This window comes from Lolium perenne, chromosome 2 (assembly GCF_019359855.2).
Source record: "Lolium perenne isolate Kyuss_39 chromosome 2, Kyuss_2.0, whole genome shotgun sequence".
Classification (NCBI taxonomy): Eukaryota; Viridiplantae; Streptophyta; class Magnoliopsida; order Poales; family Poaceae; genus Lolium; species Lolium perenne.
In genome coordinates this window covers 44,557,129-44,578,721 of record NC_067245.2, presented here as the reverse complement: position 1 = coordinate 44,578,721, position 21,593 = coordinate 44,557,129, and the positions used below count along the sequence as shown (strand labels likewise).

General features: G+C 45.7%; 2 protein-coding genes across 2 annotated transcripts; both read left to right on the top strand.

Moving 5' to 3' along the window:
- Positions 1-9,016: 9,016 nt before the first annotated feature.
- On the top strand, positions 9,017-10,581 carry LOC127331978 (probable transcription factor At5g28040). Its single transcript, XM_051358221.1, has one exon. The coding sequence runs from the start codon at positions 9,193-9,195 to the stop codon at positions 10,336-10,338; it is 1,146 nt and encodes a 381-aa protein (XP_051214181.1). The 5' UTR covers positions 9,017-9,192; the 3' UTR covers positions 10,339-10,581.
- Positions 10,582-18,296: 7,715 nt separating this feature from the next.
- On the top strand, positions 18,297-21,522 carry LOC127328407 (uncharacterized). The gene is made up of 4 exons (XM_071825321.1): positions 18,297-18,424; positions 19,502-19,608; positions 19,680-20,333; positions 21,416-21,522. The coding sequence occupies exons 1-4, from the start codon at positions 18,297-18,299 to the stop codon at positions 21,520-21,522; spliced, it is 996 nt and encodes a 331-aa protein (XP_071681422.1).
- The last annotated feature ends 71 nt before the right edge of the window (positions 21,523-21,593 follow it).

Genomic DNA, 21,593 nt, shown 5'->3' with positions numbered 1-21,593 from the left:
ACGATTCAAAGCTCAATTCATATTGGAAGGAGACTCAAATACGCGATATTTCCATGGTGTGGCCAATGGGAGACATCGGAAAAAACGTATTCATTCTCTGGTACAAGATGAAGGGTTGATTGAAGGCCACGAGAAACTTAAATCCTACATTACTAATTATTATAAGAGTTTGTTTGGTCCTCCGGAGGAAAGCTCTTTTTCCCTGAATGAGAACTTTACAGATGACATACCCCAAGTATCTATGAAAGAAAATGGCCTACTGACCGCACCTTATTCCGAGGAAGAGGTTCAGAAGGCTATTTTCCAAATGGAATGCAACAAAGCACCGGGTCCAGATGGTTTCCCAGTAGAGTTTTATCAAACATTCTGGGATACTATTAAATTGGACCTTCTGGATTTGTTCAGTGCTCTGCACTCAGGACAACTAGAATTATTTCGTCTAAATTTTGGTGAAGTAATTTTGTTACCGAAAGTTAATGAGGTAGAAAGGATCCAACAATATAGACCTATTTGCCTTTTAAACGTAAGTTTCAAAATTTTCACGAAAGTGGCCACCATTAGACTTAATACGGTTGCAGAACATGTCGTCCAGCCCTCACAGACCGCTTTCATGCAAGGAAGGAATATCCTTGATGGAGTGGTGGTTTTGCATGAGACGGTACACGAGATGCATACTAAGAAACTTCATGGGGTTATTTTAAAATTAGATTTTGAAAGGCGTATGACAAAGTCAAGTGGTCTTTCCTTCAGCGGACACTCAGGATGAAAGGTTTTTCTCCTGAATGGCGTGCTCTAATAAATGATTTTGTGTATGGAGGTAGTGTGGAAATCCGGGTTAATGATGACACCGGACACTATTTCCAAACACGAAAAGGGTTACGCCAAGGGGATCCGTTATCTCCAATGTTATTTAACATTGTAGCGGATATGCTGGCTATACTCATTGAGCAGGCCAAGTCTGATGGCCCGATTGAAGGTGTGATCCCACATTTAGTTGATGGGGGTTTATCTATCCTTCAATATGCCGACGATACAATTCTTTTTATGGATCATGATCTCGAAAAAGCTCGCAATCTCAAATTAATTTTGGTGGCTTTCGAGCAGTTGTCAGGTTTAAAAATCAATTTCCATAAAAGCAAACTGTTCTGTTTTGGTGATGCCCAAAATGATACGGCTCTATATACAGAGCTGTTTGGTTGTGGGCAAGGTCAATTTCCTATTCTCTACTTGGGTATTCCGATTCATTATCGGAGACTTACAATTGCTGAATGAAAAATTGTGGAAGAAACATTACAAAAACGCCTTAGTAGCTGGAAGGGGAAATTGTTATCCCTGGGAGGAAGATTGGTACTCATTAACTCGGTACTCACAAATATGGTATTGTATATGTTATCATTCTTTCTTCTGCCGAAAGGAATTCTGCACAAACTCGATTATTATCGATCCAGATTCTTTTGGCAAGGGGACAGTGAGAAAAAGAAATATCGGCTGGTTAAATGGAGTATAGTTTGTAGTCCCAAGGATCAAGACGGGCTTGGAGTTCATGACCTGGAGGTTAAGAATTCAGCTCTGCTTGGTAAATGGCTGTTTAAGCTTCTTACCGAAGATGGGATTTGGCAAAATATTCTCAAGAGAAAATATATCGGCTCGAAGACACTATCCCAAGTGGTTTGGAAACCTGAGGATTCACACTTCTGGGTTGGTCTTATGGCGACAAAAAATGTCTTTTTTCGCCATGGTACTTTCTCGATTAGGAATGGAGCACAGATACGGTTCTGGGAAGACAATTGGTTAGACAATGCACCCTTATGTGAACAGTATCCTGCCTTGTATAGTATTGTTCGTCGCAAGGGTGATACCATTGCTACGGTAATGGCTACCTCACCTCCGAATGTGACGTTCAGACGAGTCTTACTTGGGCAAAGGCTAGTGGCATGGAATTCTTTAATTCACCGGTTAGAAGATATACAACTATCGACTGGACCAGACGAATTCAGATGGAATCTACATGTAGATGGTACTTTCTCAGTAAAATCGTTATACAATGCGATCCTTCATTCTGACATACCAGTTGATGATAATAAAAAAAATTGGAGGATGAAAATACCATTAAAAATTATTTTTTTTGGATGGTATCTTCGTCGAGGGGTTATCCTCACCAAAGATAATCTTGTTAAGCGAAATTGGCATGGGAGTACACGATGTGTTTTCTGTCATCATGATGAAACTATTAAACACCTATTCTTCCAATGCCAAGTTGCGAGATCTATATGGTCGATCATCCAAGTAGCGTCTAGCCTGTATCCTCCGACTAGTGTAGCCAATGTCTTTGGCAATTGGCTTCATGGTATTGATTCAAGGTTTAAGTTGCTCCTTAGGGTGGGGGCGCTATCAGTTATCTGGGCGCTTTGGCTATGTATAAATGACAAGATTTTTAATGATAAAAATTGTTCAATTTTACAGGTCATCTACAGATGTACATGTATTCTCCGTTCGTGGTTACCTCTTCAGCGAGTGGAGAACTGAGAGCTGTTTACGGAGATCTGTACACGGTCGGAGGCTACGATGAGGGATACTTTTTCCCTACATGGGCGGAAGCATAGATTACGGATTACAGCACCACCCACATCCTAGGCGTTATATGATTCATCGCTCCGATATGTATTTCGCCTTTTACTTTATCTGTTGACTCGAGACATATAAACGACTGTGTGCATCCTGGTTATGCAGAGGCTGGATGTAATTACTTTTTTAAAGTAATAAAGCATTCTTTATCGAAAAAATGAAGGCCTGGGATGACACGGGCCGTTTCATAGGGCGGGGCAGAGAGGCGCTCCACCCTCGGCCTGGGCCAAGAGTTAGGGGCATGAGCTAAAGATTTGTATGTGTACTCGTATTAATATAATTTCTAATTTTGAGATTCAACACTCAAAAGATGTTCCAAGTTGTGGCCTATTATGCCTCTACTTTGACTCCTTTACTAAAAGAAGTACTCCAAAATTGCTAAATCACTTTTATCCATGCCACGATTTATTTCTAGGCTTTCCAAATGTGCAGAACAACACGGACCTCCACCTTCCTGACATTGCGAGTATTTATTAGCGGAGACTACCGACATAATCACATAACTACACCATTCCGGAAGCAACTCATATGATTCGCAACAATTATATTCGTCCCATCATACAATATATGCTTGAGGGGCCATATATTCTATCCTCATATTAATTCAGCACCAAATATGTATACTCTTCTACTCACTTTTTGCATGGGCATAAGAATCAGTTATTCCTCATGTGATTAATTCTAGAGGTACATGTGTATACACCAGTGTATAAAGCAGATATTATTACAAAAAAGTATATTTGTATATAGTTCATCAGATCCATAAAAACAAGTAGTTTAAATTGTCTTCACCGATATCTCGAATACCATGCGTCTATCAAATATACATAAATATTGAATTTCTATTGCATTGGTGTAATGTTTTTCATATGGAATACTAATATTTTTTAATCTTTTGTGTGTGACCAATCATGCTAAACCTTTGAGTAATTTTTATAGATATATATCTTCAACATTCAAGCTAAACCATTGACCCATCATGCTAGATCTTTAATATTTATGCTAAAATTTAAAAAATTACTCATGGGTAGAGATTGTTGTAGGGTCCAAGAACACCAATCATGCTAAACCTTTGAGTAATTTTTAAAACTTCAACATAAATATTAAAGATATATTTAAAGCTTTTTATTGAGTGGGGGAGGGGGGCAATGGCGGGGCTGCTGCCGCGGGTGGCGCGGCTGCTGCTGCCGCGGGTGGCACGGCCACCCCACGCTTGCAGTCGCGGAAGATACGATGAACAACAATGACTGCAACTAGGATGGAGAAAAACACTGCGACCACGATCCCGCAGATGGCGGCAGCGGAGAGCCCTCCCGTCTCGTCGCCCTCAATCGCCCTCGTGTTCCCCATCTCTGGCTCACAAGCCTCTCTAGCTAGCAGGTGAAATTGTGGATGCGGATCGAAAGAGAGTTCTCGCCTTGTACAATTTTGCTGGTGAGCACTTGGGCTGGGCTATTTATAGGCATCATCTACATCTCGAATTTGTTTATCTCTGGCATCTTTGGTTCCTCGCCAGGAGGGGGAAAGAATCCATGTTCCTTCCCCTGCTCATCATCCTCGTCCCTCCGTGTTCAACATTTATGCTAAACCTTTGACCCATCATGCTAGATCTTTAATGTTTATGCTAAAATTTTAAAAATTACTCATGGGTAGAGATTGTTGTAGGGTCCAAGAACACCAATCATGCTAAACCTTTGAGTAATTTTTAAAACTTCAACATAAATATTAAAGATATATTTAAAGCTTTTTATTGAGTGGTTGAGGGGGGCAATGGCCCCCTGGCTAGAGGTACATGTGTATACATCCGTGTATAAAGCAGATATTATTACGAATAAGTATATTTGTATATAGTTCATCAGATCCATAAAAACAAGTAGTTTAAATTATCTTCACCGATATCTCGAATACCATGAGTCTATCAAATATACGGAATATTGAATTTCTATTGCATTGGTGTAATGTTTTTCATATGGAATACTAACATTTTTTAATCTTTTGTGTGTGACCAATCATGCTAAACTTTTGAGTAATTTTTATAGATATATATCTTCAACATTTATGCTAAACCTTTGACCCATCATGCTAGATCTTCAATATTTATGCTAAAATTTAAAAAATTACTCATGGGTAGAAATTGTTGTAGGGTCCAAGAACACCAATGATGCTAAATCTTTGAGTAATTTTTAAAACTTCAACATAAATATTAAAGATATATTTAAAGCTTTTTATTGAGTGGGGGGAGGGGGCAATGGCGCGGCTGCTACCGCGGGTGGCACGGCTGCCGCGGGTGGCACGGCTGTCGCGGGTGGCACGGCTGCCGCGGGTGGCGCACGCTTGCAGTCGCGGAAGATACGATGAACAACAATGACTGCAACGAGGATGGAGAAAAACACTGCGACCACGATCCCGCAGATGGCGGTAGCGGAGAGCCCTCCCATCTCGTCGCCCTCGATCGCCCTCGTGTTCCCCATCTCTGGCTCACAAGCCTCTCTAGCTAGCAGGTGGAATTGTGGATGCGGATCGAAAGAGAGTTCTCGCCTTGTGCAATTTTGCTGGTGAGCACTTGGGCTAGGCTATTTATAGGCATCATCTACATCTCGAATTTGTTTATCTCTGGCATCTTTGGTTCCTCGCCAGGAGGGGGAAAGAATCCATGTTCCTTCCCCTGCTCATCATCCTAGTCCCTCCGTGTTCAACATTTATGATAAACCTTTCACCCATCATGCTAGATCTTTAATGTTTATGCTAAAATTTTAAAAATTACTCATGGGTAGAGATTGTTGTAGGGTCCAAGAACACCAATCATGCTAAACCTTTGAGTAATTTTTAAAACTTCAACATAAATATTAAAGATATATTTAAAGCTTTTTATTGAGTGGGGGAGGGGGGCAATGGCCCCCTGGCTAGAGGTACATGTGTATACACCCGTGTATAAAGCAGATATTATTACGAATAAGTATATTTGTATATAGTTCATCAGATCCATAAAAATAAGTAGTTTAAATTATCTTCACCGATATCTCGAATACCATGAGTCTATCAAATATACGTAATATTGAATTTCTATTGCATTGGTGTAATGTTTTTCATATGGAATACTAACATTTTTTAATCTTTTGTGTGTGACCAATCATGCTAAACCTTTGAGTAATTTTAATAGATATATATCTTCAACATTTATGCTAAACCTTTGACCCATCATGCTAGATCTTCAATATTTATGCTAAAATTTAAAAAATTACTCATGGGTAGAAATTGTTGTAGGGTCCAAGAACACCAATGATGCTAAACCTTTGAGTAATTTTTAAAACTTCAACATAAATATTAAAGATATATTTAAAGCTTTTTATTGAGTGGGGGGAGGGGGCAATGGTGCGGCTGCTACCGCGGGTGGCACGGCTGCCGCGGGTGGCGCACGCTTGCAGTCGCGGAAGATACGATGAACAACAATGACTGCAACGAGGATGGAGAAAAACACTACGACCACGATCCCGTAGATGGCGGCAGCGGAGAGCCCTCCCGTCTCGTCGCCCTCGATCGCCCTCGTGTTCCCCATCTCTGGCTCACAAGCCTCTCTAGCTAGCAGGTGGAATTGTGGATGTGGATCGAAAGAGAGTTCTCGCCTTGTGCAATTTTGCTGGTGAGCACTTGGGCTGGGCTATTTATAGGCATCATCTACATCTCGAATTTGTTTATCTCTGGCATCTTTGGTTCCTCGCCAGGAGGGGGAAAGAATCCATGTTCCTTCCCCTGCTCATCATCCTAGTCCCTCCGTGTTCAACATTTATGATAAACCTTTCACCCACCATGCTAGATCTTTAATGTTTATGCTAAAATTTTAAAAATTACTCATGGGTAGAGATTGTTGTAGGGTCCAAGAACACCAATCATGCTAAACCTTTGAGTAATTTTTAAAACTTCAACATAAATATTAAAGATATATTTAAAGCTTTTTATTGAGTGGGGGAGGGGGCAATGGCCCCCTGGCTAGAGGTACATGTGTATACACCCGTGTATAAAGCAGATATTATTACGAATAAGTATATTTGTATATAGTTCATCAGATCCATAAAAACAAGTAGTTTAAATTATCTTCACCGATATCTCGAATACAATGAGTCTATCAAATATACGGAATATTGAATTTCTATTGCATTGGTGTAATGTTTTTCATGTGGAATACTAACATTTTTTAATCTTTTGTGTGTGACCAATCATGCTAAACCTTTGAGTAATTTTTATAGATATATATCTTCAACATTTATGCTAAACCTTTGACCCATCATGCTAGATCTTCAATATTTATGCTAAAATTTAAAAAATTACTCATGGGTAGAAATTGTTGTAGGGTCCAAGAACACCAATGATGCTAAACCTTTGAGTAATTTTTAAAACTTCAACATAAATATTAAAGATATATTTAAAGCTTTTTATTGAGTGGGGGGAGGGGGCAATGGCGTGGCTGCTACCGCGGGTGGCACGGCTGTCGCGGGTGGCACGGCTGCCGCGGGTGGCGCACGCTTGCAGTTGCGGAAGATACGATGAACAACAATGACTGCAACGAGGATGGAGAAAAACACTGCGACCACGATCCCGCAGATGGCGGCAGCGGAGAGCCCTCCCGTCTCGTCGCCCTCGATCGCCCTCGTGTTCCCCATCTCTGGCTCACAAGCCTCTCTAGCTAGCAGGTGGAATTGTGGATGCGGATCGAAAGAGAGTTCTCGCCTTGTGCAATTTTGCTGGTGAGCACTTGGGCTGGGCTATTTATAGGCATCATCTACATCTCGAATTTGTTTATCTCTGGCATCTTTGGTTCCTCGCCAGGAGGGGGAAAGAATCCATGTTCCTTCCCCTGCTCATCATCCTAGTCCCTCCGTGTTCAACATTTATGCTAAACCTTTCACCCATCATGCTAGATCTTTAATGTTTATGCTAAAATTTTAAAAATTACTCATGGGTAGAGATTGTTGTAGGGTCCAAGAACACCAATCATGCTAAACCTTTGAGTAATTTTTAAAACTTCAACATAAATATTAAAGATATATTTAAAGCTTTTTATTGAGTGGGGGAGGGGGGCAATGGCCCCCTGGCTAGAGGTACATGTGTATACACCCGTGTATAAAGCAGATATTATTACGAATAAGTATATTTGTATATAGTTCATCAGATCCATAAAAACAAGTAGTTTAAATTATCTTCACCGATATCTCGAATACCACGAGTCTATCAAATATACGGAATATTGAATTTCTATTGCATTGGTGTAATGTTTTTCATATGGAATACTAACATTTTTTAATCTTTTGTGTGTGACCAATCATGCTAAACCTTTGAGTAATTTTTATAGATATATATCTTCAACATTTATGCTAAACCTTTAACCCATCATGCTAGATCTTCAATATTTATGCTAAAATTTAAAAAATTACTCATGGGTAGAAATTGTTGTAGGGTCCAAGAACACCAATGATGCTAAACCTTTGAGTAATTTTTAAAACTTCAACATAAATATTAAAGATATATTTAAAGCTTTTTATTGAGTGGGGGGAAGGGGCAATGGCGCGGCTGCTGCCTTCGTGCTGTGTCGTCCTTGGGCCCTCAAAATATGTGGACTGGCCCTGCACCGGGCCAATGCTCCGTGCGAAGCTCCCCGCCGCGCTCTTCCACGGGCAATTAGAGTTTTAAAGAAAATCCTAGAATGCAAAACTAGTAAAGCCTTCATGAAAGCTCCACTGCAAAGTTAGTGGTTATTCAAAACTCAAAATGTCTTCTTTCATCCTTTCACATGGTACAAAACCATGTTACATGTTCACGTTCATGATTTCTTAACATGTTTTCTAAAAAATTTAAGAGTATTCGTGTTACCATGTATGTAGGTCTGAATTTCTTCAGCCGTGTGTTGCGGTCTGACTTTATTTAGCCGTAGCAACGCACGGGCAATTTTCCTAGTGATGATTGAATGTTATACCAATTACATATCATGAGTCCAAATTTAGTTTTGGCACTAAGACCTTAATTTATTGGTTCAACTCTGATAACAATTAGGAAGGTTGTGAACAACAATTAGAAACTAACTACTATGCGCTCAGATATGCCATCGGGTTTCATTCCAGTTGGTACCCTAGGGAAATTTTATCCGTTGATCTAGCCATCGCTTCTCGCCATGCCTAGCGAGATGGCGAGACCCGTTGATCCAACATTGTGATCCGTGCAAGAATTTCCTTTTTTTACTTTAAAGAATAATAAACAATACATTTTTGCACCATGTGAACAAATTATTAAATTAATGTGAACATTTTGTAGACATGAGAAAATGCAAACCTGAACACTGTATAAGACGGGGCAAAACATGCAAAGTGCCAAATTTTGGAGGTACATGAGTGCAATAGCTGTAGTAGAAGTACAGTACAGTAGAACTGAGGAATTCCTCCTGTGCGTTTGTTTTTGCGACGACCCAAAATTGGGGGCGAAACCCAGCCAATCCAGCCAGCCCCCCACGATCCCAATCCCCGAGAAATCCGCGATCGGAGCCCTAATCCCTCCCAAATCCCATCTCCGGCCGGCCAAATGCTTCCCGCCGGCGATGGCCCGTCGGGCGCCGTCGCCGCTCTGTCCTTCCCGGACGCGGACGGCGACGACTACTCCGAAGACGGCGACTTTACCGACGCGCCGTTTCTCGAGCCGCCCGATCCGGGCCTTCCCGACCCCACCTCCTCCTCCGCCACCGCCCTGCTCCCCGCCGGCGGCGGCAGCGGCGGCCAGGCCTCGTCCGGCGGCGAGCGGCGGCCCCTCTTCCAGCGCCTCTGGACGGAGGAGGACGAGATCGTGATCCTCCGCGGCTTCGCGGAGTTCACCGCCGCGCGCGGCACGGCCTTCGCGTCGCACCAGTACGACACGGACCCCTTCTACGAGGACATGCGCCGCCGCCTCCAGCTCGACTTCTCCAAGAGCCAGCTCGTCGAGAAGCTCCGCCGCCTCAAGCGCAAGTACCGCAACTGCGTCTCCCGCCTCCGCGGCTCCGGCGCCGCCTTCTCCTTCCGCTCCCCGCACGAGCAGGCCATTTTCGAGATCGCGCGCAACATCTGGCGCCCCGCCAACAAGCACGGCAAGGACCCCTCGGCCGACTCCGACGACGAAGAAGCTGTCGTTGCCGTCGCCGCCGCCGCGGTTGCCGCCACAGCCGTCCCTGTGATCACCAGCCCCAATGGGAATGGGGAAGTCAAATCACCCTCAGGCTCAGGGCGGCAGCGCCGCCGAAGACGCTCCTCAGAGTCCACCCCTGCAACCGCCCCTGTCCCTGCCACCATTTTGGTGCAACCCCCTCAGCCAGTGCAGGTGCCTGTGTCAATCCCTGTCAAGATAGATGATTCGCTGCCAGCGCTGCCCCAGACTCCAATGCCTGTGACGGTGACCATGGAGGGATCAGAGCCTCTCAGATTTCCGGTCATGTCACCTCAGTCAGGGGTTGTTGATGTTGACAAGAATTGTCTGACACCTCTGTTTAAGGAGATGATTCATGCAGTGATACATGCTGGATCCAACCCGTTCGGTGTGAAACTGCCTGAGCCACCGCTTGGGTTGCCCATGGATGGCGAGAAGTGGAGAAATCAACGAATTCTAGAGCTGGAGGTGTACTTGAAGCGGATCGAACTGCTGCAGGACCAGGTGAAGGCGGCGCTTGAGGAGCTCAAGTCCTCCACACCTGAGAATTGAGGCATTTCAATTAGGAACTGATAAGGTGACCCTTGTCATAGGATTATTGCTGCAGTTCTCAGGGTAAATGTTTAGGTTTTCCTCTTTTTTTTTTTTTTTTTTTGCAGATTTTCGTTCATAAAAGAATATTGTTAACAGGATTGGGACTTGCGACTAGTTTATTTCTGGTTCTAATTGTTCATCTGATATTTAGCCGTGGTTTATTTCTGTATAATGTAGGTGTTTCTTTTTGTCTGTGTTTAAGTGTTATGCTTTGCGCGGCCAGTTAGGTCTGCTGATGAAAATTCTGAATCTTTCAAGTCATTTGTTAGGTTACAGAGTGTTCTAGTTTCAGCATTTCACCTTCTGTACTGTATTCTCTAGCCTGTGCAATGTAATTTATATGACAGGGATTATATAGGATAAACTAGTGTTAAATTTTTGGTTCAGCATGAGAGAATGACAGTAGTGATATGCTAAACAGGTGATAGTTTAACTTGTATTTGATCAGAATTCATGACCCTGTTTTTGTTGTGACGGTTGTATGTTTGTTAATATCTGTGAACCAGATGATTTGGAAGTTACTTCTCCCTTTAATTCTCCTATTGGAATAGGTGATAGTTTAACTTGTATGCGTGAGAGAATTCATTACCCTTTTTTGTTGTGAAGGTTGAATGTTTGTTACTATCTGTGTACCGGATGATTTGGAAGTTACTTCTCCCTTTAATTCTCCTATTGGAAATAAGGTCAACGTATATGAACAGAGTTGTTTCTTATTGCTCAGTGACATGCATTGGCATTATGAAAATCAGAGTTCCTTGTGTGCATCAGATTTAGGGGCAGGGCAGCACATTTGACGGTACTTCAGAAAGTTGTTCATGTGATATTTAGCTGCAGTTTATTTCTGTATAATGTAGGTGTTTCTTTTTATCTGTGGAAGTGTTATGCTTTGACTGGCCAGTTAAGTCTGCTGGTAGAAATTCTGAATCTTTCAATTAATTTGTTATGTTACAGAGTGTTGTAGTTTCAGCATTTCACCTTCAGTACCGTATTCTCTATTCCGTGCAATGTAGTTATATGACAGGGATTATATAGGTTCAGCATGAGAGAATGACAGTGGTGATAGGCTAAACAGGTGATACTTTAACTTGTATTTGATCATGATTCAGGACCCTAGTTTATTTTGGTGAAGGTTGAATATTAGTTAATATCTGTGTATGAGATGATTTGGAAAACTTCTCCCTTTATTTCCCCTGTTGGAATAAGGTCAAGATATAAGAACATAGTTATTGCATATTGATCAGTGACATACATTGCCACTATGAAAACAAGAATTCCTTGCGTGCATCAGATTTTGGGGAGCAGCACATTTGACAGTAAACTTACCATTCATTTGTTAAACTCAATATGGTACACAACATGATGTTTTGTTTTTTGAGACCTTTATAATACAGTGTGTTGCTGTTATAGAGTGAATTACGGAAATGTAGGTCTATTGCTCTGTGAATTTGGATTGCTTCTGTCAGAGTACACAATATCAGTATATTGATTATCTTTTTCTACTTATCAATCATTAAAATGTTGAGTACATTGTCTACAGTTCAGTCACAATTTAATATGATGGTACTTTCAGAAAGTTGATCACCTTATCTACCTTCCAATCATAGCAGTTCTCATTTTCCGAGAAGTGTAAAGTACTTAGTTTATAGTTTATGCCAGCCATGGTTAGCTTCTGTATTCCTCTCATTGAATTAGTGCTGTGAAATTGTCAAGTACCAAAGCTAAGGAACAGTCTTGAGCATTGGGGAATACAAGAACTAGAAATGCTAGTTGCTGACTTGTTAATTACTGCCAGTTTATAGTGATATCTGGATGTGCGATGTTTTCTGCTGGCTGTTGCGTTCCTACAGTGTTTTGTAGCTTTCAGTGTATATCTCTACTATTATAATGCACCAGTTTTGAATTGAAACTAAAACACCAATTAGAACCATTGATCTTCTAAATCGAACGGACCAGATCGAAGGGATTCGCCTGAACAGTAGATCGTAGCTGCCTCTACCTCATTCTAGAACCATCGCTTCTCCCACCGAACAGCCGTTGAACCAGGATGACGAGGAGCCGCGAGCTGTGTGCGAGGAACCCGGACGGAGACGGGCGGCGCGAGCTATTCACACGGCCGGCGAATCGCGAGGACCGGATAAGGCGCGGAATACGTCCCTGCTGCGCAACCAAAGCCATAGGGAGGAGCGACGCTCCTGCGCCGGCGCCGGGACATGGTGTCACGAGACAGTAGTGGTCTTCTTCCGCCACCGCTTTAGGCAACCCTCCTGCGGCGTGTGGCGCCTTCACCTATGATGTTGCGTTTACCGCTGCGGTGGTTTGGGTGCGTCGACGATGAGGGCCGCCGCCGCCTGGATTATCTCAATTGGGGAAGGGGCGACATGGGGACGGGCTGTGGCATACATGAATCGGGCGGCGAGCTCCTAGGTGCGGCCTCGGGAGTCCTCGATTAGGACCGTGGCTAGGAGAAATCGGCGCCCAAGGATTTGAAATAGATGGCGGGGAGATTGATTCGACCGCCGGCGGCCTCGATCCGGCGGCGGACAGCATGGCCGCGGATTTCAGGTCCGTAGGCTTCGGCACTTAATCTGCAGCAGTAATTTTTTTTCTTTCAGACTTGCAGAAATAGCAAACCTCTGATTACGCTGCAAAAATGTGCAGAAAGTCGTCGATTAATTAGGACCGTGGCTAGGAGAAATAGGGGCGGAGGATTTGAACGGACTGCGGGGAGATCGATTTGACCACCAGCGGCAGACAACATGAATCAGGGCGGCGCCGCAGATATCAGGCCGGTTGGCTTCGGCGCTCGCGCGGCAGCAGTGTTTTTTTATTTAGACTTGCAGCAACAAGCAAAGCTCTGATTATGGTGGAAAATGTGCAGTTTTGGGATTTTCACCGGTGTACTGCTAGAGATAAGGTGTACAGCTATAGATAAGAAAGAAAATGTACTGACGTGATGCGTGATTATAAGTTTTCGCTTTTCATGTAATAATACTCCGATGAAGCAAAAGCAATGAAGCGGAGAAGTTGCGTCGCCTAGCATATCTCACATAATAACATATCAGTTTGAAACAGAAAGTTGCATCTTTGGTTTTTCAATTCATACACAAAAGGTTTGAACTCATTTTGGAATAGTTCTGGTTTTATAGTTCTTATATTTTACAGGAAAACAAATGGTTGGTTAAAAAACTCTAGCTCCAAATATGAAATGGAATACGAGGCTGATTCATGTAGACATGCTCATATTTAGTCGCAATAATGAAATTCTATCTCACTCAAGTCTAAAAGAAATGTTTGGTTATAATTAAAGTTAACTTGGGTAACTAAACTTGACACATAGCTATACAACTTTTGTTCGTATATAGATGTCAGAAAACCTCTGAATATTAACACACTGAGTGGACATGTTATTACCTACACAATTGTCACATGCATCATGGCAAGTCATCGATTCAAGGTTGCTTTTTAATTATGTACACCGAGAAGCTACTTCTTGAGCTCATGATATATAACCATATTTCTTAATTTTATATGTACATCTGGCAAGAATTTCGTTTGTACTAGATTTTGTATATAACTCCTCTTTGAATTGTGCAAGGACTTGTATTTTTTTTTGTAGTGAGAGGTTTCGGGTGGAAAAGCGAATTCCTTTCAAAGATGGTATTTTTCAATCAAAAGTGAAACAGGGTACACATGCAAATCTTAAAGTAGAATCAAACCTTTTTTAGAACAAAAATAATATTGTGTTGGATGACCATCAACATAAGGACTTGTTTTGGTTTCGCTCTATTTATGAGCATGGAAATGTACACCTTCCCAACAGGCATAAATAACTTGTTCTCGATGTATGATTTAAAATCCTGTCAAATGCACCTCTAATTTTAAAACACGCAGATACACCTGTTGATATTGGAGTAAGTAAGCTCCTTTTCATTAGAAAAAGTTAGTCACTCCTATCCAAATTAATTGATGCAGATTTAATTAAAATATTGGCTAAAATCTATCTATATTCAATGAATATTCTTCAACTAACTTGGATGAGAGCGAGTAGTACAATAACAATCTAATGTTTGTTAAATTACATTTCTCACATTCCATACGTGCATCGCACGTGCCTTTTACTAGTATTTTATAAGTATGAATGAGAAAAGAGGCTACAGTGTTTCATTGTGAAATGAAATGTTTGAGAGAAGGAACAACCCCAAGTTAACCTTCCCGAGTCCAGAGCGCCGGCCACCTCTCAGTGTTCTAGAATATTTAGCTGCAATTTATTTCTTTGTAATGTAGGATTGTAGGTGTTTCTTTTTTCTGTGGAAGTGCTTTGAGCGGCCAGTAAGGCTCCTGATAGAAATCTTGAATAATTTTAATTCATTTCTCAGGATTGTTGTAGTTTCAGACTTTTGGCATTTCACCAACTCTACTCTTCTGTATGAGTGTATGACATCAATTGTAGGTTCTCGGACTGGCTGTAAATATAAATGATTGGGTAATGGGTACAAGGTCATGTAGTTTGATACGGGCACCAGTGCTTAATTTGTGTGTCAGCATGAAAGAATGATAGAGTGACAGGCTAAACAAGCGGTAGTTTGACTTTTGTTTGATTACAGTTCATGATCCTGTTTATTCGCGAAGACCCGAAAGTACTCAATATTTACGTACAAAATGACTTGAAAATTACTTTTTTTGTGGCACCATTGCATTAAGCTCCTTTTCCCTGTTGGAATAATGCCAACTATAAGTACAGAGTTTTTACTCAGTCACATGCACATTGCCCTTTTGAATATCGGAGTTTGTTCTGTGTATCAAATTTGGAGGCTAGGGTGGCAAATTTGTCAGCAATTTACCAGTCATTTGTGCACTAACCTCAATATGGTAGTACAATGTGATGTTGTTAGAGGGCGAAGTATTGAAATTTAGGTCCAGTGATGTACTGCTTAATAATACAACCTCCGTTTGGAAATAAGTGATATGTATCTACACACGGAAATAAGTCTGTGTCTAGGCGCATTTGGCCTGATGATTTCCGCCTACTCGAGTTGGAAATCCTTGTACTTGAAATCTTAGGAGAGTTGTACACAGTACACTGAAATGCGTCTAGACACAGACTAATTTCCGAAAGGATGGAGTATGTATGATGTGTAGACTTCACATTCTCTGTTCTACTGGAATCTGGATTTCTTCAGTGAGAGTGCGCGTGTATCAGTGCTGTGAATACTTATTCCACCTTTCAATCACAAGAGTTCTGCTTACCGCTGGCCTGATGCCTTCCGCCTACTCGAGTTCGAATCCTTGTACTTGAAATCTTAGGAGAGTTGTACACTGAAATGCGTCTAGACACAGACTTATTTTCGAACGGATGGAGTATGTATAACGTGTAGACTTCACATTCTCGGTTCTACTGGAATCTGGGTTTCTTCAGTGAGAGTGCGCGTGTATCAGTGTTGTGAATGCTTGTTCCACCTTTCAATCACAAGAGTCCTGCTTACCGTTGGCCTGATGCCTTCCGCCTACCCGAGTTCGAATCCTTGTACTTGAAATCTTAGGAGAGTTGCATCATTTTTTCTTTTAGAGGATTAGATGATTCTCTAAAACCATTTTATGAGATGTTGTGGCTGCAACTTTTCCGCATCCTGTAATATTGTATCCTCTAGAATAAATTATCTATTTCTCACATATATGTGTATGTAAATGATACCACAACTCTAATTTTTCATCATTATAATTCAAACTACACAGTGTCAACATCAATAATATAAGAAAACTCGCCCGCGTCGCTCCTCGCTTGGGGCGACTCGGGCGCCCCCAACCCTAACTTCCCCCGCCGCCTCCCCATAACCCAGCCTCGCCGCCGCCTGAGACCGCCGGCGGGCAAGCCCGCGACCTCGAGGACGGCGGCGGCGAGGCGATCTCCGAGCGCTGCGTTCGTTTCGGCGGTCGGCGCGCCCATACTCGGCGGCAAGATGCAGAGCTCTTCCTCGCCATGGACTGCCCGACCTTCCTCAACCTCCGTCTTCTCCCGCGCGGAGACGGCTCCAAGCTTCACGCCGCAGGTGCTGGCCACCATGGAGTGGGTCAAGGTGACCTTTTTTGCAGCGGATCTAGGCGGACTATGGCTGCAGGCGGGACAGGGTCCCAGGCACCCGTCGCCGGCGCGGTGCCCCGGCGGGTGTGGCCTCCCTTTGCTCTTCCCCATCCTGGATGTCGTCGGCAAGCTCCTGGTGACCGTCGTCCCGCGTTGCACGCGCTTATGGCCGGCTAGATCTGGGGATCTGATGGCCAAGCCGTGCCCTTTTCGTTGAGCTGCGGGCGGTTGGTGAGGTGGCTGGGGTCGTCCCGGTGTGTATGTGGATGTGCCTCTTTGGCTTATCAGTTTGGGGGAGTTTGGAGGCCGGGGCGGCGGCTCCGGGTGGCGGACGCACGAGCGGTTCTGCGGCGAGCCTCGTGGCGGTGGTGTTGGTCGTGTCCCTTGGCCGTGAGGGCGGCAAGGCACGTGGCATCGGGAGCTCCTGGCGAGGTTTGGCACGGGGGTCATTCCTCGCCCAGATCCAGATCTGGAGGCGCGGTTGCAGTAATGGTGTCCCTCGCCTTTGTGGTGGGGGCTGGAGCTAGTTCCATGACTCGGGGTAGATGGGTGTTGTGGCCGAGCGAAAGCTCAGGCCGACGATGTCGGTTCTGGTATCGGCGACGCCCATGGGCGCCGTTTCCCCTCTTGTGGGCGATGTCGTGGCTCCACCTCACCTCCCCAAGTTCTTGCTCCGGGTGAAAACCCTGGTCTTTGGACCAGGCGGTGGCGGCGCTGCTGCGTCGTAACCTCGTTGGAGGCACCGCTCTAGAGCAGAGGTCCTACCTTCGCCATGCCTGCTTTGGTGGTAAAGGTGGAGCTTTCTCTGCGGTCGAAGAATTGTCGCAGTGGCTTCCTAGCTCTAGTACTTCGTGGGAGGCTAGTTTCAGCCCATGGAGGCATCGTCCACCTCGGTGCTATGTTCGCCGAGCGACGCAGCCGCGATCGGCGGGGTGCCGTCCGCCGCTGTTGTCGGTGTTGCGGTGGGCTGGGTTCGTCCCCACGCGGGCATGTCTGATGGCGTCGTCACCACCGGTTCCGGACTTGGGGTCGGACCGTGGCCATGGCTGGTGACCTCCGCACGACACTGTGATGTTGGGCTCCCTCTCTTTCGCTCGTCTTCGCGAGGCTTCGTTTTTCTTCTCATGCGCTCTTTTCTTCACCAAGCTTGTTCTTTCTGCTGTGGTGCCTTCTGCGGTCAAGCCTTCGTGCTCGGCCTAGTTTAGTTGTGCTCTACTTTTCATCTTAGCTTGATCCTTGATCTCTGTTGTAAGAGGATGTCCTCAACACTTTGTATCGTTTCGGCCGTGCTGGCTTTATTAATTTAAAGTCGGGCTTTATAGCCTTTTATCTAAAAAAACATCAATAATATAATAACATTTCGAATGCATATTTCAAAATTTTAAATTCAAACGGCAAGTTGAGTTTGAATCTTGTCTTTGCAATTTAGGAGAGTTGCATCATTCTTCTTTTAGATGATTCTCTAAAACCATTTTAGGGGATGTTGTGACTGCAACTTTTTGGGATCCTCTAAGGGCATCTCCAACGGGGCGACCCATCCCGCGCCCGCGCGTCCGGATGGGTCGAGCCGGACAAAATCCCGGCCCAACGCGGGGACGCACCGCATAAGCGGACGGCCGCGGAGTCCGGAACGACGCAAACCCGGCCCAAATCTGGGCCGGGTTTGCGTGGTCGCGGATGGCACGCGGCGTTCTCGCGTGTCCGCCTCGTCCGCGTGGCTGGCCCACCTGTCGGTGCCCCAGTCCTATTAAATGTGGACTGGGGAAGGGGACTGTCCCTATCCAGTCCACACTCTCCACTCCGGCCGCACGCGCGAGCTCGAAGCTTCCGCGCCGCCATGGCCCCGAAGCGCGAGTTCCAGCCGTCCGCCAATGACCACGAGACCGGCAGCAGCCGGCCAGTCGCGCCGGCGCCGTTCGCCATGGGCCCGCCGGCGACGCCCGACGCGAGCGGATCTACGTCACCGTAGCGGTGGCGCGGATGTTGCAGGACGCCGGCGTCCCAATGCCGTGGGGACGTGCACCTCCCCACGGCTGGCACCTGAGCCCAGATCGGGTTCCGGTGCCGCCCATCCCGGTCTCCGGCCGCGCCCGCGTCGCGGAGATCCGGAGGCGCCGCGCGCAGCTGCCGGCGGACCTCCAGCAGGACCCCGCATACGGCGACGCAAGTCCCAACTGGGACTTGTGGTTCGAGGTGGAGCACGATGTGCGCCGGCACACGTGCTTCACCTCCGCGATGGCGCGGCCTCGCGCGCAGCCACGCACACCTGCAAGGCGGGCTGGCCGCCGCCCCGGCGGCCTCTACATCGGCGAGCAGCCCCAGGCCCCGCACCAGCCCCAGGCCCAGGCGGGGGATTTATTTTGAAGGATGCGGCTTTTGTAGGGAATAGTCCCTTTAATTTGGCAGTTTTGTAGGGAATAGTCCCTTTTAGATGATATGGTAGACCCACTTATCCAATTCTTTGCAAGAGTATTAGAGAGAGAGCTATTCTTACTTACCTTTCTGCCCTTCAGTCACGGAGATAATTTCAGAGGATTCAGGATTGTCGATTAACTTGTCAACATTTTAATGACAATAGTGCTCATCTTCCATGAAGTTAAAATACTTTACTTGTACTAGTTATTTATGTATCCAGCCAGTGTTAGCTTCTGCATTCATGTGAGTGGACTGTTGCTGTGAAATTGTGATGTAACCAAATGCTAAGAGCATCTCCAGTCGCGTCCCCCAAACCGTCCCCCAAAGGGATTTGGGGCGCGCCGGACAGAAAATGCGTTCCAGCCGCGACCCACAAAGCCCATTTTTGTCCGGCGCGCCCCTATACGGTGTTCGGCGCCCCGAGCCCGTCCCCGTCCCACAGGGGACGCTCCGGGGACGCCGGACACAACGAAAAGCGAGGCGGGCTCCCACATGTCGGCGACTATTTGCATAAACCGTTGGTTCGCGCCTCTTTTCTCGTCGCTCCTTCCTTCCCGCGCCTCCCACCCCACCGCCGCCGCTGGATTTCCCGGCCGTTTGGGCTGCGAGTCAGCACCGTTGTCGCAGCTGGGGCTCCCGCCGGTCGTGCCGCCGCCGCGTCGCCAGCGCCTCCCAGAACGCGCCGTCAAATCCGCCCCACCTCCGCGCACAGAAGGTGCTCGACGACTTGCCAGGTAGGCGCGATTGGTCGCTGTTTGTTGCGTCGTCTGCCTCGGCGCAATTTTAACCATTGATTTTGCTTTAGCCATGGACAGCGACGATGAGATGGTTGCCCTGCTGCTGGAGGACGAGCAAGCGTTCGACGACGACCTGCGGGAGCATTTGCTGATCATCGCGTCCCTCCAGGACATGCTTGACGCTGAGGCGGAGAAGAGGAAGAGGCCGCGCCGCGGAGGATCAAGGCCGGGAAGAAGGAAGTCGAAGCCCCGGCAGAGGATGGAGGGGCATGCCATGCTGCAGAACGACTACTTCGCCGACGGGGCAACACATGCCGACAATTTTCGGCGCCGGTACAGGATGAGCAAGGGCCTGTTCATGAATATCCTCCACGGCGTTCGAGAGTTCGACCCCTACTTCAAGCTCAAGGTCGACGCTGTAGGCGTTCTCGGGTTCTCATCCATTCAGAAGTGCACCGCCGCCATGAGGATGCTTGCATACGGAGCACCTGCCGATACACAGGACGACTACCTTCGCATGAGTGAGTCTACTGCCATTGAGTGCATGTACAAGTTTTGCCGAGCTGTGGTGGGAAAGTTTGGCAAATACTACTTGAGAGGGCCAACTGAGGAAGAGACTGCAAGGATCATGGCACAAAATGCTGCCAGAGGATTTCCTGGAATGCTTGGAAGCATCGATTGCATGCACTGGGCATGGAAGAACTGCATGTTTGCTTGGCAAGGTATATACAAAGGGCGTCATGGATATTGCAGTGTGGTGCTTGAAGCTGTGGCAGATTATGACCTGTGGATTTGGCATTCTTTCTTTGGCATGGCGGGATCGCACAATGACATCAACGTGTTGCAGCGGTCTCCGGTGTTCAGCAGACTAGTGGAAGGGCATGCTCCACCATGCAACTATGAGATCAATGGCCACCAATATACCAAAGGCTGTTATCTAGCCGATGGTATATATCCAAAATGGGCCACTTTTGTCAAAACAATCTCGAATCCATCAGGTCTGAAGAATTCTCACTTTGCTACACGACAGGAGGCTTGCAGGAAGGATGTCGAGCGGGCATTTGGTGTGCTTCAAGCACAATTTGCCATTGTCCGCACCGCTGCTCTAAGCTGGTCTCACGACCAAATGTGGGAGGTGATGCAGGCTTGTGTGATCATGCACAACATGATCATCGAGGATGACCGCAAGAATCATGTTAGGTCACATGTTGGTCCCTATGAGTGTCAAGGCCCTCTCGCGGAGGTTGATCATGAGTTGCCTGCAGATTTTGCTGATTTTCTCGCCATGCACGCAGAGATCCGTGACAGCAATGTGCATGAGCAACTTCAAGCTGATCTCGTTGAGCATTTGTGGAGGATCAAAGGAAATACCGTGGCACCTTGATGTATCATCTAGCCCTTTTTATTATATTTGATTACTTGTTTTATTGTTTGTTGTAATTTAATTTGAAAACAATCCTCGAAAACATTTTTTTTCATATGCTACATTTGATATAAATGGTTTATGTGCTAAAAAAATTATTTTAAATGTTTGGGGGCGGCGTTTGGGGGACGCGGCTGGGGAGCGACGTCTCCCAAACGCGGCACGAACAAAACACGTCCTCCAAACGCTCAATCCGGCGCAGTTTGGGGGACGGTTTGGGGGACGCGGCTGGAGATGCTCTAAGGGCCCGTCTTTGATCAGTTGCGTCTCACATGGTTTAGTAGTGTGAATCCCGTGGCGCGGAGTTCGAAAGATGTACTCTTCCTCCACATCAGAGCATATCTGACCCACTGATTTTGACAACTTATATTTGTTGTCAAGATCCAAATTCGTACGCCCGTGTGTTGATGTGTGCTGAACATGAAAGAGATGCCTGTCAAACAATCCAAGCCGCCTGTGAAGAAAAAAGAACACGTGTACAAGTCTAAATTTCCAAGCCAGCAGTAGTCAAACATCATTATCTCCCCACCAACCCGATCGCAGCCTCTCAACCGTGGCA